This window comes from Spodoptera frugiperda, chromosome 11, assembly GCF_023101765.2.
Source record: "Spodoptera frugiperda isolate SF20-4 chromosome 11, AGI-APGP_CSIRO_Sfru_2.0, whole genome shotgun sequence".
NCBI lineage: Eukaryota > Metazoa > Arthropoda > Insecta > Lepidoptera > Noctuidae > Spodoptera > Spodoptera frugiperda.
Genome location: NC_064222.1, coordinates 1,436,947 through 1,455,701, shown reverse-complemented (window position 1 = coordinate 1,455,701; position 18,755 = coordinate 1,436,947). Strand labels below are relative to the sequence as shown.

Here is an 18,755-nt window from a genome sequence, read left to right as displayed (position 1 = left end):
TAGGTTTAGGTTAGGTTTAGGTTAGGTTTAGGTTAGGTTTAGGTTAGGTTTAGGTTAGGTTTAGGTTAGGTTTAGGTTAGGTTTAGGTTAGGTTTAGGTTAGGTTTAGGTTAGGTTTAGGTTAGGTTTAGGTTAGGTTTAGGTTAGGTTTAGGTTAGGTTTAGGTTAGGTTTAGGTTAGGTTTAGGTTAGGTTTAGGTTAGGTTTAGGTTAGGTTTAGGTTAGGTTTAGGTTAGGTTTAGGTTAGGTTTAGGTTAGGTTTAGGTTAGGTTTAGGTTAGGTTTAGGTTAGGTTTAGGTTAGGTTTAGGTTAGGTTTAGGTTAGGTTTAGGTTAGGTTTAGGTTAGGTTTAGGTTAGGTTTAGGTTAGGTTTAGGTTAGGTTTAGGTTAGGTTTAGGTTAGGTTTAGGTTAGGTTTAGGTTAGGTTTAGGTTAGGTTTAGGTTAGGTTTAGGTTAGGTTTAGGTTAGGTTTAGGTTAGGTATAATAACTACCGGAAATATATTATTAAGGATGGGACCGTTGACATATGTCGGGCATGTCATAGTCCTGGTGAATCCATAAGACATATAATTTCTGGTTGTGGTCGTTTGGCTAATGGTGAATATTTGCATAGACATAATCAGGTGGCCAAGATTATCCACCAGCAACTTGCTTTGCACTACCAACTTGTTGAGTTTGAGGTTCCATACTACAAGTATGTGCCTGATCCAGTTCTTGAAAACGGCCATATCACATTGTACTGGGATCGATCTATAAAAACATGTACATAATGTAAACCACGAGACTTCTACTGCCGAACATAGGCCTCTCACAGTGCTTTCCCAATAGGCCGGTTGGAAGCGACCTGCATCCCGTCGTCCTTATCAAGTCGTCTGTCCATGTTGTCATGGACAATGGCTTCTATAGGCGCATTAATTAATTTATGTAGAAAAGAGCCTAACAATGACTGCACGGTTGGCGTGGCGGCTGGGCAACCGGCTGCCGCGCAGCGTGTAGCGGGTTAAATTCCCGGTATGGAGCAACTCTTTGTGTGATCTACAAATTGTTGTTTCGGGTCTGGGTGTCATGTGTATGTGGACTTGTATGTTTGTAAACGCACCCAAGACACAGGAGGAAATCCTAGAGTGAGGCGACGTTATTAAAAATGGTTGTCATGTGTATGTGAATTATCATGTGTATGTTTGTATACGCACCCACGACACAGGAGAAAATCCTAGTGTGAGGCGACGATATAAAAAAAGAAAGTTTCAAATAAAAATGCTTTCACAGTTTAAACTCATTCTTTATTTATTAATTCAATAAACATAATTAATTATTTATAATGATAGTTATATCTAGTCACTATTAAGATCTTATAAATTACGATTACATAGGTAAGTACTTAGGAAATTGTTCGGTAAGTACAAATTCAACTGAACGATGGTATGGTTCATCACGTAAACATATGTGTTAATGTACATAAATCATTCGTTTGTATTTATTACATTACAAAAATAAATCATTTTTAATTTATAAGGAACATATTAAATCCTATTTCTTTTTTTAAAGGAAAAACATAAGAGGAAAGATACTGCCAAGTTCTGTTTATTGGCTTACACATTTTATTTTATTTCTAGTTATACAATTTGTCATTTTTAAATGTTAAAAATGAGATTGTTTTTTTAAGATACTATAGAATAAAATATGTAAATTATCAGTTTGAAGAGAAAAGACAAGTAAGGTTTTTTTTAATTATGTGTTGATTGAGCGTCTCTTTGTAATGTAATAATATCAAAGAATTTATAGAAAAATGGAATGACTAAGAAGTTATACTCGCCATAACAGTGTTTGTGCTAAATAGAAAATAAAATTAAAATATAGAAAAATCATCATTGTTAAAAATTAATATGTTTTGCAAAATTTTATTTCTTTCTATGTAAGTAAGTACAGCGAAAATCTATAAAATCAATATACATGACATAATTTTAATTCAATAATTAGTTCAGTCTTAAAAATAAATTAAGTACCATAATATCTCCGAATAAGTGACAATTTTCATTTAAGGTATTTTGAACCTTATTATTATAACACAAAGTACAATGTTAAAATCGTGCAACTATATACATATAAATACATAATGCTGTTAATTAAATTACTTTTGCATTACCTCTATTGCATTGTTTAGTTGTAACTGATATTTAATTTGTCGTAGAACATAGAAAAATGGGGAAAAATAATTCTCACAAAAGATTGAAGCGATGCTAGCGCCCCTGACGGGTATTCGTGGTACTAAGAGAATGTTCAGCAAGAAATCTATGTTCACCATTATTTTACAATCTTAAGACAAATAAATAACTCGAACAATGGTTTCAATCAATTCAATTACATTGTAATTATTTTATTATTATACACATAATATATTTAATTGATAATGTCATAAATCATTAAATTAATAAATTATATTTCATTGCACATTATAATTTTATTATAATCTGTATTAAGGACTGAACTGAGAAAACGTAATTTTTATAATTTTAAAATTCATTATCTCAATTGACAATTAAGTATTGTAAAAATCACGATTGGCTCCAAATTTTCATTTATATTTTCAAAATGAATAAAAAGAAGAAATCAGTAGTAAAATATGAGCAATATATTACTTTAAAACTTGAGCATGTTTGTAAAAAGAGAAAATATTTAAATATATTATTTACTATGTCCTGAATCTATTCCTATTGGTACTATGGTAAGATTTTGCACACATTTATTCAATAATAGGGTAGATGACCAATTTTCATTTTAATGTCCGTCCTGTAGATTATTTGAAAACATTAGACACGTATTTTTATTTTCTTACGGAAACAAATACTTTCAAAAATATATTGATTTGAAATATCGCATGACATCACTTCTAGGTACGTTTTATACGTAGAAATGACGTATTTGCTACCACTTTTAAACTTTGATTCGTTTTATTTAAGTATTGTTATCTTATATGAAAAAATACGTGTCTAATATTTTTTCATTACCTAACTGACGGACTAAATAGATTTTTAATTTTCATACCCCGTCATCATCTCTATTAAAATACCTTTGACATTATCAAGCCAAGTTTTTTTAAGTTTCTGTGTGAAAATCTACCACGTTACATCTTAAGGCTGTATCGGTATTACATAATATTGTATATGTATCAATTAATTAATAAATACAATTGACATTTTCTATAGAAAAAAGGCACTTTACAAGGCCAGGTACTTTTAAGGCACAGAACTTTATTGAAGTACCAACTACTACTATTGCAAAACAATACATACGTACAATACATATATTATATTTAATTTAAATTATTTGATAAGGTAGGTTCATAATATATTTTACTAAAAAATTCGTGAATTTTTTTCTACACACAAATAATTATTCTAAATATTCCACCAGATCATGATCAAATCGCGTTTTTTACGCTACTGGGTACTGTCGACAATGACCGGTTGAAGTAATAATGTCTGGTAACTTTACCCATACCATTATTCTAAGATATTCATTCAGATTTGACTACAATGAGTTGGAGCAATTAATTATCCATGAAAATCAAGCTACATCGGAATTCTGTACATGGGTTGAACATTATAAATTTTTCTAGTCGTTCAAACTGGTCAAGATCGAGTTTTTATGGTATGAGCCGGTAAACGAGTAGACGGATCGACTGATGGTAAGCAATCGCTGCCGCCCATAGACATTGGAAACACCGGAGGCGTTACAAATGCATTACTGGCCTATCAGTGCCGAAGCATCGCTCTCCCACAGTTAAATCGAGTTTACACTTAAGTTCGATTTTATCAATCGAGTCCACGAATCCGCTCGAATCTCATAATATAGGTATATACTCATTGCGTGTGTGTAAATCAATTACATTCACTTACATTATTATGTATGTAGGTATTAACAGCTGATTTCATGGCATGTTAAATACAATCAGATCAGAAAGTAAACCAGACATTATCCACATTGACCGGTCAAAGTGACTCGAGACATTAGTCAGTGGAGCCTACCAGCATTCAATAAACGTAATGTAAATAATATGGCTATTAATGTTCTTCATTATTTAGCAAACTATTCTTCTAATTAACTAGAAAGCCTGTTTTACCACGTCTTCATATATTCACTAATTTTAACTGTAAAGACTGAGTAATATCGTATTTTATCGCAAATTATATGTAACTGTGTATTTGGTAAAATTATAACTTATTTAAAAGCAGTTTTAATTTAAAGTGCGTTTTACACTATCGGTAGTTTTTACTCAATTTCGCACACAAAGGCACTTATGTATTTTCATCGTGTTTTTACCGGACTGCGTAATGTGAGTTAGGTAATTTATTTTACCGTTACGTTAATTTCATAATATATAGAGTTATTATTGTTTATATTAGAACAGGCACAAGCATTAGATATTATTATTAAATTAGGCGCGACTTTCTGTTCACAACGAACAAACTCGCTGTCAACCAATTTTGAAGCAAATAATTCTTAAAATAAAATTGAGAATACAATGCTTCACTGTCTATCACCAACTCTGTACTATCAATTAAGATTTTTTCTAATAGAAAAATCTAATTATAATGCTTTGTTCCAACAAGGAATTTATTCCTTCTTACTTTCAAGACCATGGTCCTTTTGGCAATCTTTTCCTTTTTAGTAGCTTGATATTACTCAGCCTTTAAAAATGTACGACGAATGACAACTCTATCTAATTCGTATTTACCGTGGTAAAAACAGGCGGTAAAACTAATTTTACACTTTAGGTGCACCAAACATCTCACTTAAAGTGAAGATTTACGTATAAGTACCAACTATACATACATAGTTACGGTAATCTCAATTATTAAAACGTTATTTACAAATAAAGCAATGGGTAGGTTAGGTTAGGTTTCAAAATGGCTGACATATTAAAGATGGCGGATTAATGACTTAAAACTACTAACGTTAGTTTACATTTTCGTTTCTAATCGAATCGTATTTATATTTCTATCGTTAGTCATCGCGAAACGGACAATAGATGTTAATTCTCTTGGATTTTATCCGTTTAAACATATCTGTTGTACTAAATCCGCCTTATCAAGTAATAAATTGCCAAATGCCAAAATTTACCAGCCATTTTACAGTGAAAAACTAAAAAGACACAATAAAACATTAAAAATTAAACGTAAACTAACTATAAACAATCTAACTACGAAACTAACTATCACTGCGATAGTATAAACATCACACGGTTTATAAAATAAAATTAAAAAATAACCTAAAAACTCGGTGATTGCGAACGCGTCCGTACGGTGAATCGAGATGGCGGTCGCTGCTATGAATTTTGATAACGACAGATTTTTGTACAAAAGTATTAAAAATAAACTGTAGGCAGCTGGTAATGTTGATGGATAGTAATACTTGATGATAACAAGGTAGAGAGTTGATATGGTAGAGTGGTCTATGGCTTCATAGAGGCGCACCAAGAGTGGGATACAACAGATCACCGGTGAAAAAATCCGAGGAGTCGAGAGGTTCTGGTGGGGGGAGGCTGTTCCGGGAGCTTCCTTCGCTTCTCCTGCGTGGTCAGCTTGTGTTTCATCTGCTCGTCGATGAGTTCCTGCATGTCCATCTGGAAATATAACACGTCACTCAGTAAGACCCATTTTCCTTGTGACTATAAAAGTCCAAAAGGACCTAATGTATTTTTATGTATACTCAATGTATACTATATGCTCAGAAATAAATGACTATTCTATTCTATTCTATGGTCCTTACTACCTACTTATACTACGTACCGAAGGACCAAAATAGTCACTAAAAATTCTTAAAGACCAAAATAAAGACCTTAAACTTGAAAACCTCACCATGACACTATTTCATTTAGTTCCACAATCTAAACATGTTGGCTAGTGTTTCAACGGCTCTTTCAAAATTAGTCAAGCCTTTTACAAGGCTTAAATACTTCACCTTAATCTAGTATAAAGACAGATCCAGTACTTATGATTAGGAATTAGTAGAGCGAAACTGATTTTGGAAAGTAAAACTTAATAAAAATTCTGGCTGTGAATCACGAGAGATGAAACCGAATATTTTTTCGTGTAAAAAGACCTACCTAACATCTGTCGGTATTTCTTTATTTATTTCTTTGTGTATTTTTGTCATGCAGAAAAGAAACGTGATAGCGGTAACAAATACTGAGCTTTTTATTGTTGAAATAAAGTGTTTGAGATAATCTTTCGTCTATTTATTCCTTTCTCACATCTTACCACTTAGCTACGTAATCTAGTTAGACAGTAAGTATCATCATAAATCATGAACAATATTTTTTGTTGATAGTCCAAGGTTGATCATAACGTTCTTATTAATACGAGTAACTGCCGCATTAATCAGAAACATTTAAGGATTACTTAAACTTTTCCTTAGTAACACTTTGCTCCGAAATCAATTGCTAGGGATTGGCTTAAGTAACCATTAAACGACTTTGAGTACCGCAACAAGTTTTTTTATTTATCTAGGTTATGATATGGTACATTTCCAAACTAATCAATATGCAGTCAATCGATTGATTATGACTTTGATCACATATCTCTCATCCATCCATTCATCATCTCTACATTCTCTGTCATCTTCATCTCTTCGGCTTTTTCCTTCCACACCGTCTACATACCTGCCACTGTTCGAGCTGTTGTCCAAGGTCCACCTTCTGGCGCACAGCTTCGTACAGCTGACTGTTGGCCTGCATCAGCTCCACCCTGGTCTTGGCCAGAGCCACCTGGAACATTACAAGAACATTTTGAATATTCATTCGTTTAAAGACTGATCATAATATTCTCGTTAGTATTCAAGTACAAATTGCGCTATTACGCTATACTTGACTTTGGGAATTTAATGGGGAACAAATTATCTGCAAATGCAGTTTCTGTACATTTTATTCATGGAATGGAATGGCCAGTAAAATGTAGAGGAGTCCGACACAAAGCCGAAGCTTTATTGTCTTTTTCGGAGTTGAAGAACAACTGGCAATTTTCAAAAATCATTTGGCCTTTTAACTTGTTTATACAACACTGATAAAACAATTGATTTGAGATCTCTTTGTCAACCAAAGTCTTATCAAGTCTGATCAAAGACTAATTGTGTATCCATATTCTGTTACGTTATATATTCTTCTATTTTGTTTGTTCTCTTACCTCAGCAGCCTTCTTCCTCTCGATGGCCTCGTCCCTCTCCTGCCGAGCCTTGGCGACTGCCTCGTCGTTCTGTAAGCTGCTGTAGTTGGCGTCGTTCAGCAGTTTGTCACGCTCCTCGGCGGCTGCACGAAGTTCTACTTCTGCTACCGACAGCTGGAATAGAAGAGTTTATAGTTAGTGATGTTCTTTGCTTACAGGACTGCGCAAGAAGAATTTGATAAGTCTTTTACAATAAATCATACATCGAAAAGGGATCTTATTACATAATAGCTACATTATATTTTTGATGAGAATTTGATAAGGGATTTTTGCTTCATTCCAAGTTATTTTTTTTTTTTTTATAAAGATATCACACCTAGATTGGCAGATTTACAGATTAGCTCCAGTAGTCAAATCGTTCTTAACTTAAGTCCCACAAACTATAAAGCAGCTCCTCAACAGCCTATGAAGTCAATACAAAGTCTCTAGAACTGAGATTTTCCATTCAAGTTATAGATATTTCACAAACATCTCATACAACATTGTTTTCTCCGTATCTCCCACGGTTAGTATCCGCATTGGCTGGTGTTTCCGCGAATAGGTCAGACTCAGTTCTGTCGCTATTGTTTTACGATTGCGACGCGCATCGTAAACCACCGTGATTTCGCTTGAATCAAGGAAATAGTTTAGGTGCACTTCGTTTTGCTTAGGATTTTGCTCAACTGTGTGCAGATAACTTTTAACGGGGCTAAACTACACTATAGAACTTTTTACGGGGCTATACAATTTTTATTTACAGGGCTTTCTCCGTAATAAAAAAACTCTCCATTTGTTGGAAACCTATCCTGGTTTTGTAGCCAACTGCTGTTGACAGTATCAAGGAAAGGCAACAAGACAATTGAAAACCTATTCAAAAACTGCCTCTAAACTTCCAACCTTGAACAGAATAGCAAAATATGATCTCGACCATTATAAATGACCAAATAAAAAAAAAGAAAGTGGGCCATTGCATGTTACCCACACATTTATGGTAGATCATTGCTAATGTGAGAACTAGCCTTAATACATAATTAAAAATACGTAAAAAAAGAATAAATTGTCTTTGTTATAAGGCGGGAGACACATTAGCTGCGGTTACGCGGTTTATGATTTGCGTCGCAAGAAAATAATGATGTCGTTTGTTACGATCGATGTGTTATTAAATCGTAATAAAAGTCGTGACGGAAAAATCTAAAAAAGGCTTTGTTTAGTTTCAAACTGCACTGAATCATCGTTTTCAGGAAATACATGAGTCAAATTGTGTGCAGTGGAAAATGTACTTCCTAGTTCGGTCAGATTTAAATAATGGGTGCACTAGTTAGGTATATTGTATCTACGGATATAGTGTTGGGGGAAAACCTGATACCTAAGGACTAAGAAGGATTTCGATTCACGTTTTTATGTACTAAAAACCAAACTCTAAAAAGCATTTGACCAAACACGAAGCCATTGACCATTCACCCAAATGAATCGTATAATCACGCCAAGTCTTGTATTTTAAGTTCAACAACCCTAATCATAGCTTAAACCTACTCCAAACCAAAGCTAAAATAAGAAAGAAAAAACTTATACCTACCTATTTAATTAAACAATCACCATTTTAAAACACCGAATCAAAATGGCGGATTGGCGGCACAAAAAACGCGCGAATTGTAACAAAATGCCTAGTGTACGTTGTTGGTGAGGTGATTGGCCTCAGTGACGTATGGCTGACGTCACTAGGGTCACGCCATGCGGCTAGCTTGCAGTCTAGTCTAGAATTCTAGATCTCAGGCATAGATTAGGACCTAAGGTTTATAAGACTTTATGAAGTCAGTATCGGTGTGATGTGAAGTTATATGAATTATTAATTTATCATTTTTATCCTTGTTGTTAAACATCGTGAGGAAACCTGGGCTTATAATTTCTAATTATATGTTTGAAATCGCCAACCCGCATTGAGCAAGCGTGGTGATTAATGCTCAAACCTTCTGCATATCAAAAGAGCCTTTGGTCAGCAGTGGCTACTTATAGGCTTTTGATGTTACTGCTATCCAGAATCACCCCTTGCTATCAGTCAGTAGAAGGTTGCAACCGTTTTGGAGTTGCGTATAGATGCAATTACATGCAGTAGGTACGAGTCAATGCATATTACAAAATATTACAAGAAGGTAAGTGAATTCGAAACTCGTTCAGAATTTAGGTATGAAGTACCGAGGTATTATGGTAATAAATAAATAAATTATTGCCTCCTTATATAAAAACTAACACACTTTCCTTTACTTGAGAATTTGACTCCGATATTTGCTGATGTGTGCAACTTGAACTGTGAACACTTGAAATAGGGAAGTTATTTTTATGACCGAAAACGCAGCAAATTGTACTTTGTTGAACTGCAACGACAATTCGCACGGTTTTTTGTAAAAACTAATCTGTTATTTTGATTCGATGTCACGAGCGATTCAGCTCAGTTTTCCGGGTGCGACAACGTAGCCGTAGGTACTATGACTTTCAAATAGTTCATTACTAAGATAGGTATTCACGTGCTTTGAACAAAAAATGTTTAGATAGTTCTGTATATTTTTATAATAATAAACAGTAGACTACGCAACGTCGCCGCGTCTGCGCACGCTGCTCATAATGAAGAGTCCCTCTGTCACTCGAAACTAGTGGAGCGTTTTTCCATTAATATTACGTGAGTAAACCGTGATTTTTAGTTAAGGTAGTCCTGTAGATTAAAACGTGGTGGCAAATATTGAATCTCTTATGATGCCTTCTTATCTCTACATCATGAGTATTTTTTTTCGGAATCACATCATTAGTGCTTGTTTATATTGAAATAAGAAACTTAAACCTATATAAATATAAACTCATTTATTAAAGCTTTTTTTCTAGAAAAATGCAACCTACATAAAAAAATGCGATACTTTTTTTTAACATACATACATGTGCCGAATTACATACAGCCTTAGATGTCAAGGTTAATAAGGTATTACAAAAACGTGGACTCCTAACAGACTTATAAGGATTATCTTGTAGTGAATTTAAGTGGTTTCCTTAGTAAGTAGCCAGATTACAGAGCCAGTATCGCCGGCCGAGCAATATGGCAGACATGCGTAGGCGGTAATAGGATAAAAGCCCGCGAAATGTCACGTTAAATTCAGCTTATGAGGCAATTTTTTTGTTCGACGTTGCGAGTTGAATGTTGTTTTTTAAAATGTTTGCATTTATTTGGCTGTTTTCGTTAGTCTTAGAAATTGTAATCCTATTATTGTTTTATTGGTTCAAAAAATTGACATTGTTATTGGATTGTCTAGTAAAATGGCTTACTGCAACACATTTACACCCAGACATTTAATAATGATTTAAATTAGGTATTTCTGATTCTTGTTTTATTAAGTAACCATTAAATGACTCTGAGTTGAGTTAATATGTGTATTATAATTAGCCTACGTAAAACAGACGACCTGATAAGGTCAAAGCGTGCCGCTGGATGCAGGTCGCTTCCAATTGACTAATCAGTACCTCTACCATGAGTTTGCCTTGTAAAATTTCCGCAGACAGTGTAGTTGAAAAAATGTATGCAAACTGGAACAGCGCCTCTAGCGGATAGTTTAAGTACCAAAATTGGTAGTATGAGTTGCTCTAACTATCACTGTCATCAATGTCATAGTTTACTATACTACAATGACTGTAGTTTGGCTATAAATCGTTCATTCTTTTCAAACAATATTGGTACCATGAGTTACAAGTTTAGCCGTTGCTATAGCGACATACTATTACTATCGTAGTTGCGGCACTCACCGACTTTGACGTACGTGAAAGCATCTATTTATATTTTTCAATAACTAATATTTTTGATTTAACTATGTTTGGTAGAACATATTTTGCATACCATATGTTAGAAACTGCTGCATTAGAAGATGGCCGACAAGAACAAAGGAAATTTCAAAGTACCTAACTGAAAAAAATGCGTGAAATCCTTGGAAATCAATTCGACAATCAATATGATTGTATATTTGTTTTAGACTGCTTCGTTGGCCGAGTGGTTGCAAGTGCCACTGCCGGGCAAGGGGTCTAAATAGGGGTCTAGGTGTAATTAGTGGGATAAATTAATAATAATAAAGTAGACACATTGAAAAAATATGTTTATTTATTTATTTAACAGAAGTTGCTGTAACAAGTCTAGCCACCGAGCTTGTTGCTGAATTTACATCACCACATGTCACGTTGTCAGCCTGTGTAGGTATTCCACTGGAATGCTGAAAATTAATAAAGTCACAATCATTACTAATTTCATAGGATGACTTGCAGTATTTACAAAAAATAGTTACATATTATAGCCGATATTCTTTAAAAACAATAAAAGGGCTAGATATGCAGGGCGTACGCTTAGTAATTTCTACTTGTGCCATATAATTATGTTACGTTTTGTATAATTTTATTTGAACTCACAAGCTTCTCTGGGGATGGTTGCCCTCGCGGATTCACCGCACTTACTGCTATATTTTCCGACAGGTCCCACCATGTAGCAGTCCTTGAAGGCTGCTTCAGACTGCGCTGACGCCTACTCTCGCCCATGTAGCGGACTTAGGTTTTGCTTAGGTCTCCACTTCTATATAAACAAAATCATATTTTGTACACAACATTATACAAGAAATACCTATTAATCAACCTAACCACTACAGTCTTCTATACTCCTCATATAAGAGGAAGCAAAGGCTCATATCACAACGTTCCTTTGGTAAAAAAGGCTCAAGCATTCCCTGGCGCAAAAAAACATACTTCTTTGATAATTAAATTAAGTAAATAAATGTATGAAATATTATTATCTAATGGAAAACTTACCTTTCCAAAAAAATCTACCGTCGTCTCAAATTGAGTTGCACTTCTCTTAGGCATTTTTTTAAATAATTTAACAAATATTATTTTTGGAACTCCCGGGTTGTCACGGAAACACACATGTTACAAAAATGTCCGGCTGACAATCAATGTCAAAGCAATTCTAATAAATTAAAAAAGCTCACAATAATACCAAATTATGTGTAACCGATGTATTATATTTTTTTGTTGGTTAATATCACCGTTTAGATTTGAAACATAAACAGTCTTTTCTCTCTTTCTAAGAGATGTGAATAAAAAGAGTTAGAACTACTATGCTTGAAGTTAGATACATAATGAACGATACTACGAACGATATAGATTCAACTATAGCGAGGGTAGTTAATATCAAAACATCTCATGGTACGGACATTGAAGCCATCTATTGTAGTTGCGTTGTCACATTTACTACTGTAGTAGAGTAAGATGTCAAAACTACGTCAACTCATGGTAGAGGTACTGGAAGTCATTTGGAAAGGCTTGATATTGACTGTGATGATGATTGTCTCTGTCTCTCTATTCATTAATCAATATTAAATGATTTCAAGATAAGTACCAAACATCTGTATGTCCAATCAATACATTGGCATTTCTTCAGGCCTTTACTTGACCTCGGGGCATTTAATTTAATTTTCAGATATTAATCTCTGATAGCTTTAATTGAAGCGTAACCAACTATCTATTGGTAAACGTTACAAAGTTAGGTCTTACTTATCAGTTAATTAGGTACAAATTACAAACACTATTTGCGAAACTTTTCATGACATGAGAGATTTGAAAGAGAAAGGAATTTGTGATTGGAAAATCTCTAATTTAGTTCGGAAATCGGCTCTAGAAAAGTTCGTACATATTTTTTTCTTTTAATGGGACAAGCCCACCACATCCCCCCAAAAACCGCTGCAACTTTTGTAAACTAGGACCTACAGTGAATGAAACAACCATGAAAATACAACCGGAACACTGAAGTCCAGCACGTCTTAGGAACATGAATGACTGTCTTGGATCCCGCAATGAAATAAATCAGAAGATAACTATTATTAGACAAGAAGAAAAAGAAAACGATAGTTTCCACTTCCATCGGTGAATTCTAGACATTCACAAAACTGGTATGTTTAAGGTTTGGCATAAGTAATATTTTGTGTAAATGAGGTAGATTTTAGAATAATCGCTTTTTCATTTCATTTTATATTAAAACTGCATCGACAAAATCCACTACTACCTCCTGTTTTACAAATATTACACGATGCACAGACACCCGGAACGGGGCTGTGCACTGCAATGCATTTTGCGTCACCCTCCGTTACAGACATTAATTTGTTGCGTAAACCGTTTAGCTCATTTGCTGTTTAAACACCATTATGTAATGAATATTCTTCTTCCAAATACGTGACTCGATTTCCATTGTCTTTGTTAACCACGAGATAATTGCTTAACCATTGAAAAATTGGTAATCATGGTGGTTACTGCTCCATAAGACTTATTTGACTGATCCGGAGCTGCGGACAACGTAAAAGGTTACCGGGGCTCCGGCTCAAAGCAGGAGAAGGAACGGGGTGGTTTTTAGTCAGTAAGAGTCTGACACTCCCTCCAGCCTCACCCAAGGCGGGAGAAGTCATTGGATGATTCCCCCCCCCCAAAACACTTCTTTGACTGCTGATTCTCACTTGGCGTAGGTCATCAATGACGTGTTAATTTAGATTTGTAACTAGCTTAAATAGAAGATTAAGCGATAAGTCCTTCCATTACTTTCATAATTGCCTTTGTTGATGTAATTAAAATAAAGATTGCGTTGTTAGCAAAGTGGTTGGGAGACCGACTGCGTTTCCTAAGCTCTGACGGCATTTCTTTCAAGGAAAATGTACGAGTTGTTTAATTTTGAATACTTCTTTATTATTGACTGCCTCGTTGGCCGAGTCGTTGCAAGTACGACTCGCACGGCAAGGAGTCTCGGGTCGGGAGTAGTGCTAGGCTTTTTTTGGTTTTTCTAAAATTTCTCAGTAGTAGCACGGAGTCTGGAAATGTGTCCAGTATATGGCAATTGGCTTACCACCTATTACATGGGACTTTCAACGTAAATTGTCAAAAGTGGGTGTACATTGTAAAGTGATATTATGTGTCATAATATGCAACTCTGCCTAACCCTTGGCGGATAAAAGACGTGACGATATAAAAAAACTTCTTTATTATTAACATCATTCATTTTCTATTCTCTTTGTCTCTCTCAAATAGCTTTTGTAGCAATATTCTACACCCTCTCTAGTCTACCAAGGTGAAGGCCAACATGACAAATAACTAGATCATGAGTATGCCATATGAGTAACACACCTACCTCCCACATGAGTCGCGGACAATATCCTAACGACCATCCTTGGCTTCGAGGTATACAATAAAGAACTGGTTTCAGTTAAATGGAAGCATTTGGAAATCGGTGAGGTCATGCTTAGGAACAATGAGGGCGTACTAAAGCTAGATAGGAGCGACTGAGCTAGATTTTATGTACGTGATAATAAAGCTGGTTCGTTTAAAATTGTGTGTTGTTTATCGGAGTTTTTTATTGCCTTGCTTGCTTGTGAAGTTTTTGGGCATGAAAAGCGAGTGTGAAAAGTTAATGTTTGGGTTTAAAAAAAATACATTTCTCTATTCAAATTACTACTACTACTGTGACATTCACATCGAAAGCCGAAATAGCCTAGTAATACTTTGCCCGACCGGGGAATCGAACCCGAGTCCGGCAGTCGCACTTGCGACCATTCGACCAACGAGGCAGTAATAATATTACGTACGTACAATTATCGATTTATCGTAACCACATCAATTTATTTTACACCAACGATCGCATTACGAGTATAATATACAACAACAAGTTCTATTTACCTCAAAATTAAAATCAATCGTTCGACAACTAAACGCCGACCACCGACCATCGATCTAACCGAATCGATTTCGCATTAAATCGATTTAAATCGGTTTAGAGCACAAACGGTATTTCAATTGGTCTAACGTGCAGTAACCGTTGTCGATGTACTCGTATAGGTATCGAAAGTAACTGTATCGATGAAATCGATACCTATCGGTGTTCATGTGGTCTGCGATGGAGAGTGAGGGTGATATATAATAGTAGGCCAGCATCTGAGTCATACAGACCTATTGTCAACACTTTTTTTTATAAAATACGGCCTCCCAATAGATAGCGTATTTATTCTCTACAAGGAAAAGATTTGACATCTCGTATCACGATATAGTCTCTTGGAACAAGACTTGTGGATCTGTGTGAGAGTAGAGATTCTAAATCTATGTTAAGTATCTACATTATACAGATGATCGAAGCGCTCAATACGAAAAAACGAGACGATTATGACGAGATTCACCGGAAAAGTGTAGATAATTCGGTTCAGTGGTTCAATTATTGATGGTTTGATGTAAAAATCTGCAAATATTAGTTATCATAGCTAATCACGGTACACCGAACACGTTCTATTGATCAATTGGCTACCATTTGCAGGTAAACGTAAGTTAAAATTGCCACATCACCGGTGATTGTGTCCTTACGGTAAAATATCAATGTGTATCGATCAATGCCTCATTGAAGTCTTTGTTGACACTTTTTGTTGGCCCACACCAACCGTTACTTTAGGTCATAACATTGAAATGGAATTTTGGCACGTGATTAACTGTTTGTATAGGAGTTTTTACCAATTTTTGTGTTTGAAGGACCCAATGAGTTGAAACATCAACAAAACATCTTTTTTAAACGTTTTTCGCGTTTATTTATTCCGATATTGCTACTCGAATAGTAGAAAAATGCAACCGTCAGCTATTTCTGAGTTATAACTGCTGCAAAGGAAGAAATATACCTAAACCCCTCAATATTGCCCATAACGAAAATTGACACATAGAAAAAGTGTGCCGTACTTACGTGACATAATATCCACCTCTGCCTTCCCCTACAGGTGATAAAAGGCGTGATGATATAAAAAAGTGTGAAGTATTGTGAACACCTTCGGCCGACAGGCGGTGGAGAATTGAATCGTAGTCACCAAAAGCTAAGATGTTCAATGTTGATGGACAATACTGCCCGACTTTCAGCGTTTGGCTGCTTGCTTTGTCTAAATTGTAAGAAATAACAAAACACTAACCTTAGAAGAAAGATCAGCAATAATCTCGTTCTTCTCATCGATCTGCCTCTCTCGCTCCAACGCACGACGCGCGTGCGCTGCAATGGAGTCTCGTACGCGGGATCCTTCGAGCGTTGCGTACGCGGCGACGGCGTCGGCGCAGGCGGCGGCGAGCGCTCCACGTCTTAGCGTCTCACCTTCTTCGCCGTCCAGGGATGTGAGGGATAGATCTGAGTGGAGACCTGGAAGAATAGAGAATGGTATTAGTTTGATTACTCTACTTAGTGCATCATGAGGGAATAAATTAAAGTGGATATTGGAGAGGTTATTGGTGTAGAATTTTGAGTTTATTGTGGTTTTGCGCACTTGATGTGGCAGCATACAAGTTTGCTACAACTGTATCAGTCGTAGAGCAAGATGCTTATGATTATGGACCCCTGTTGTGTTTTGAAACTAGTAGAGCATCATCCTCGAAAATTTACATCACTATGCATTTATCTACTTATGTAGTTTTTATAGATTAAAATCAAATCTATTCATCTACAGATGTAGATAAAATTAGTGAGGAGATTACAAAGTAAAACTAATTACAAAACAATTTATAGATGTCATACATAATAAAAAAACAAAGAGATTCACACGAGTTTACATTTGTCGTTATAATTATTATGTCAATCGATTCCATATTTATTTATATTGTAAAGATCAATGAGTGTTATATATGTTTACATAACAATCATTCGAATGAAAGATGAGAAGTATCGATGCAATGTAATTATTGTTTTGAAGTCTTAAGACGATACTGACCAGTGCCAATAAGATCGTTCGAATGATATACATTTAATGTAGGTCGTGTTGTTATGCTAAGTCATTCAATATTTTATAACATCAGTATAATGTTGTCTGGGTACTACCTAGTGGGTTTACCGGGGCTCCGGCTCAAAGAACAGAAGTAGGAACGAGGTGGTTTTTAGTCAGTAAAAGTCTGACACTTCCTCACGTTTGGCCTGGAGAAGTAATTTAATGATATTCCCCTTCTTAAAAGAAAGGCGAACTCAAAATTAATCCTTGCCATAACAATCAGTCTGCACTCAATGAACTAAACACTATTAGTAATATTCCTAGTGTTTATAACAAACCACATAAGGCCTAATGCCTCAGAGACAAATTGTGACGACTAAGCATTAAAAAACAAACCGACACTAGAACAACAACTCAAAAACTAGGTCATAATGTTCCAAAATTCACACAATACTAAAGAAAATATAGCAGGTACCTACATAATGATGAACGAACTTTCACTATTATCCACTTTCCCATAGTTTAGCGATGAACAATTTCGCGTATTCACCACGGAGCATCAGTAATCGCGGAAATGTTTACAATGAGATCGGGCATTGATGATAAATTGACGCCAACCACGATCATTTAAGTGAGATGGAGTTAAATAGGAAGAAAATTGTGATTATGAGATATAGAATGTCTATTTGAGATTAAGTATGGATGAATAAGCAATGGATTTTTCAAGTTCAATCCCTAGAAGGGAAATGGTATTGGAAATTTTCGTATGTTGGCTAGAATGTTTTGTAAAAACATCTCTTGATCTAATTTGGCGAATAGTGCTAGTGACCAGAATGACATGAAAAGATCAACTACAACTTTTGTTGTGTCTCATGTCTAAATTAATTTGATAGTCCAAAATTATCAAGGAATAATAAAAAACTTTGATGGAAACTTAAATTAAGGTAAACACATACTACAAGGTTCTCAAAAAAGACCTAAATACACATACATGGTAGACGATTCTTATCAAAAACAATATCGCGTGACTCCGCCTGACGTTGGTGAACAAATATCGACAAAAAGTCCCCGGGGATCATTGACCGCTCTTTACAAATCAGTGTAATCTAGATAGATGGGGTAAGTATTATGAAATACTTGGCTTACTTCCATACGTAGTACATTTTGTCTCATGGGACTTGACAATGTGCTTCGAAGCACTTTGTGTTTCGATTCTTACATACTTTAGCGTTTTAGATGTTCATACATCGAGTCATTTTTTTAAGAGGGAGAAAATGACTTAGGCGACGCGAGAGGGAGTGTCAGACTCTTACTGACTAAAAACCACGTCGTTTCTACTCCTGCTTTTCGAGCCGGAGCCTCGGTAACTCGCTAGGTAGTCAGCAACTCCGGGATATAACGAGTGTGTTTAATGGCGAATGTAACTACATTATTTTCAATCTTTTCTTTTTACTTCGCAATTGTTTACCTTAGAGTCTGTGCAGACATTGTTTCCTTTTGTCCGACTGGATCTAAATAATAATTTATCTCTTATAGAAACGAAAGACAAAAAAGTATCAAGTGATGCATGTGATCCAGAATTGATTTCATGAAAGTCCTTCGTCTATTTAGGTCATTCTAAATGTAAACATTTGTAAATATAAACCTTCCTTTTGGTGCACTTCTATAATAATGTTTTGAGGAAGTTTCTTGAACGGTTCGTGGAAAATGTGCAGTTGTTTGCAAAGTGCACTCGATTTTGTAATCAACTGTAAATAGCTAGTTGCGAAATGAACAAGC

At 35.3% G+C, this 18,755-nt stretch overlaps 1 protein-coding gene across 1 annotated transcript in view; it reads right to left on the bottom strand.

Moving 5' to 3' along the window:
• Nucleotides 1-1,259: 1,259 nt before the first annotated feature.
• The window catches only part of LOC118274481 (bicaudal D-related protein homolog), a 124,718-nt gene continuing 107,222 nt past the window's right edge, over nucleotides 1,260-18,755 (bottom strand). Inside the window, exons 6-9 of the mRNA XM_035591972.2 lie at nucleotides 16,197-16,417; nucleotides 7,183-7,335; nucleotides 6,663-6,767; nucleotides 1,260-5,624 (exon numbers count right to left, since the gene is read on the bottom strand). Coding sequence (XP_035447865.1) covers nucleotides 5,496-5,624; nucleotides 6,663-6,767; nucleotides 7,183-7,335; nucleotides 16,197-16,417 — 608 coding nt within the window. The 3' untranslated portion in view covers nucleotides 1,260-5,495. The remainder of the gene's footprint in view (nucleotides 5,625-6,662; nucleotides 6,768-7,182; nucleotides 7,336-16,196; nucleotides 16,418-18,755) is intronic.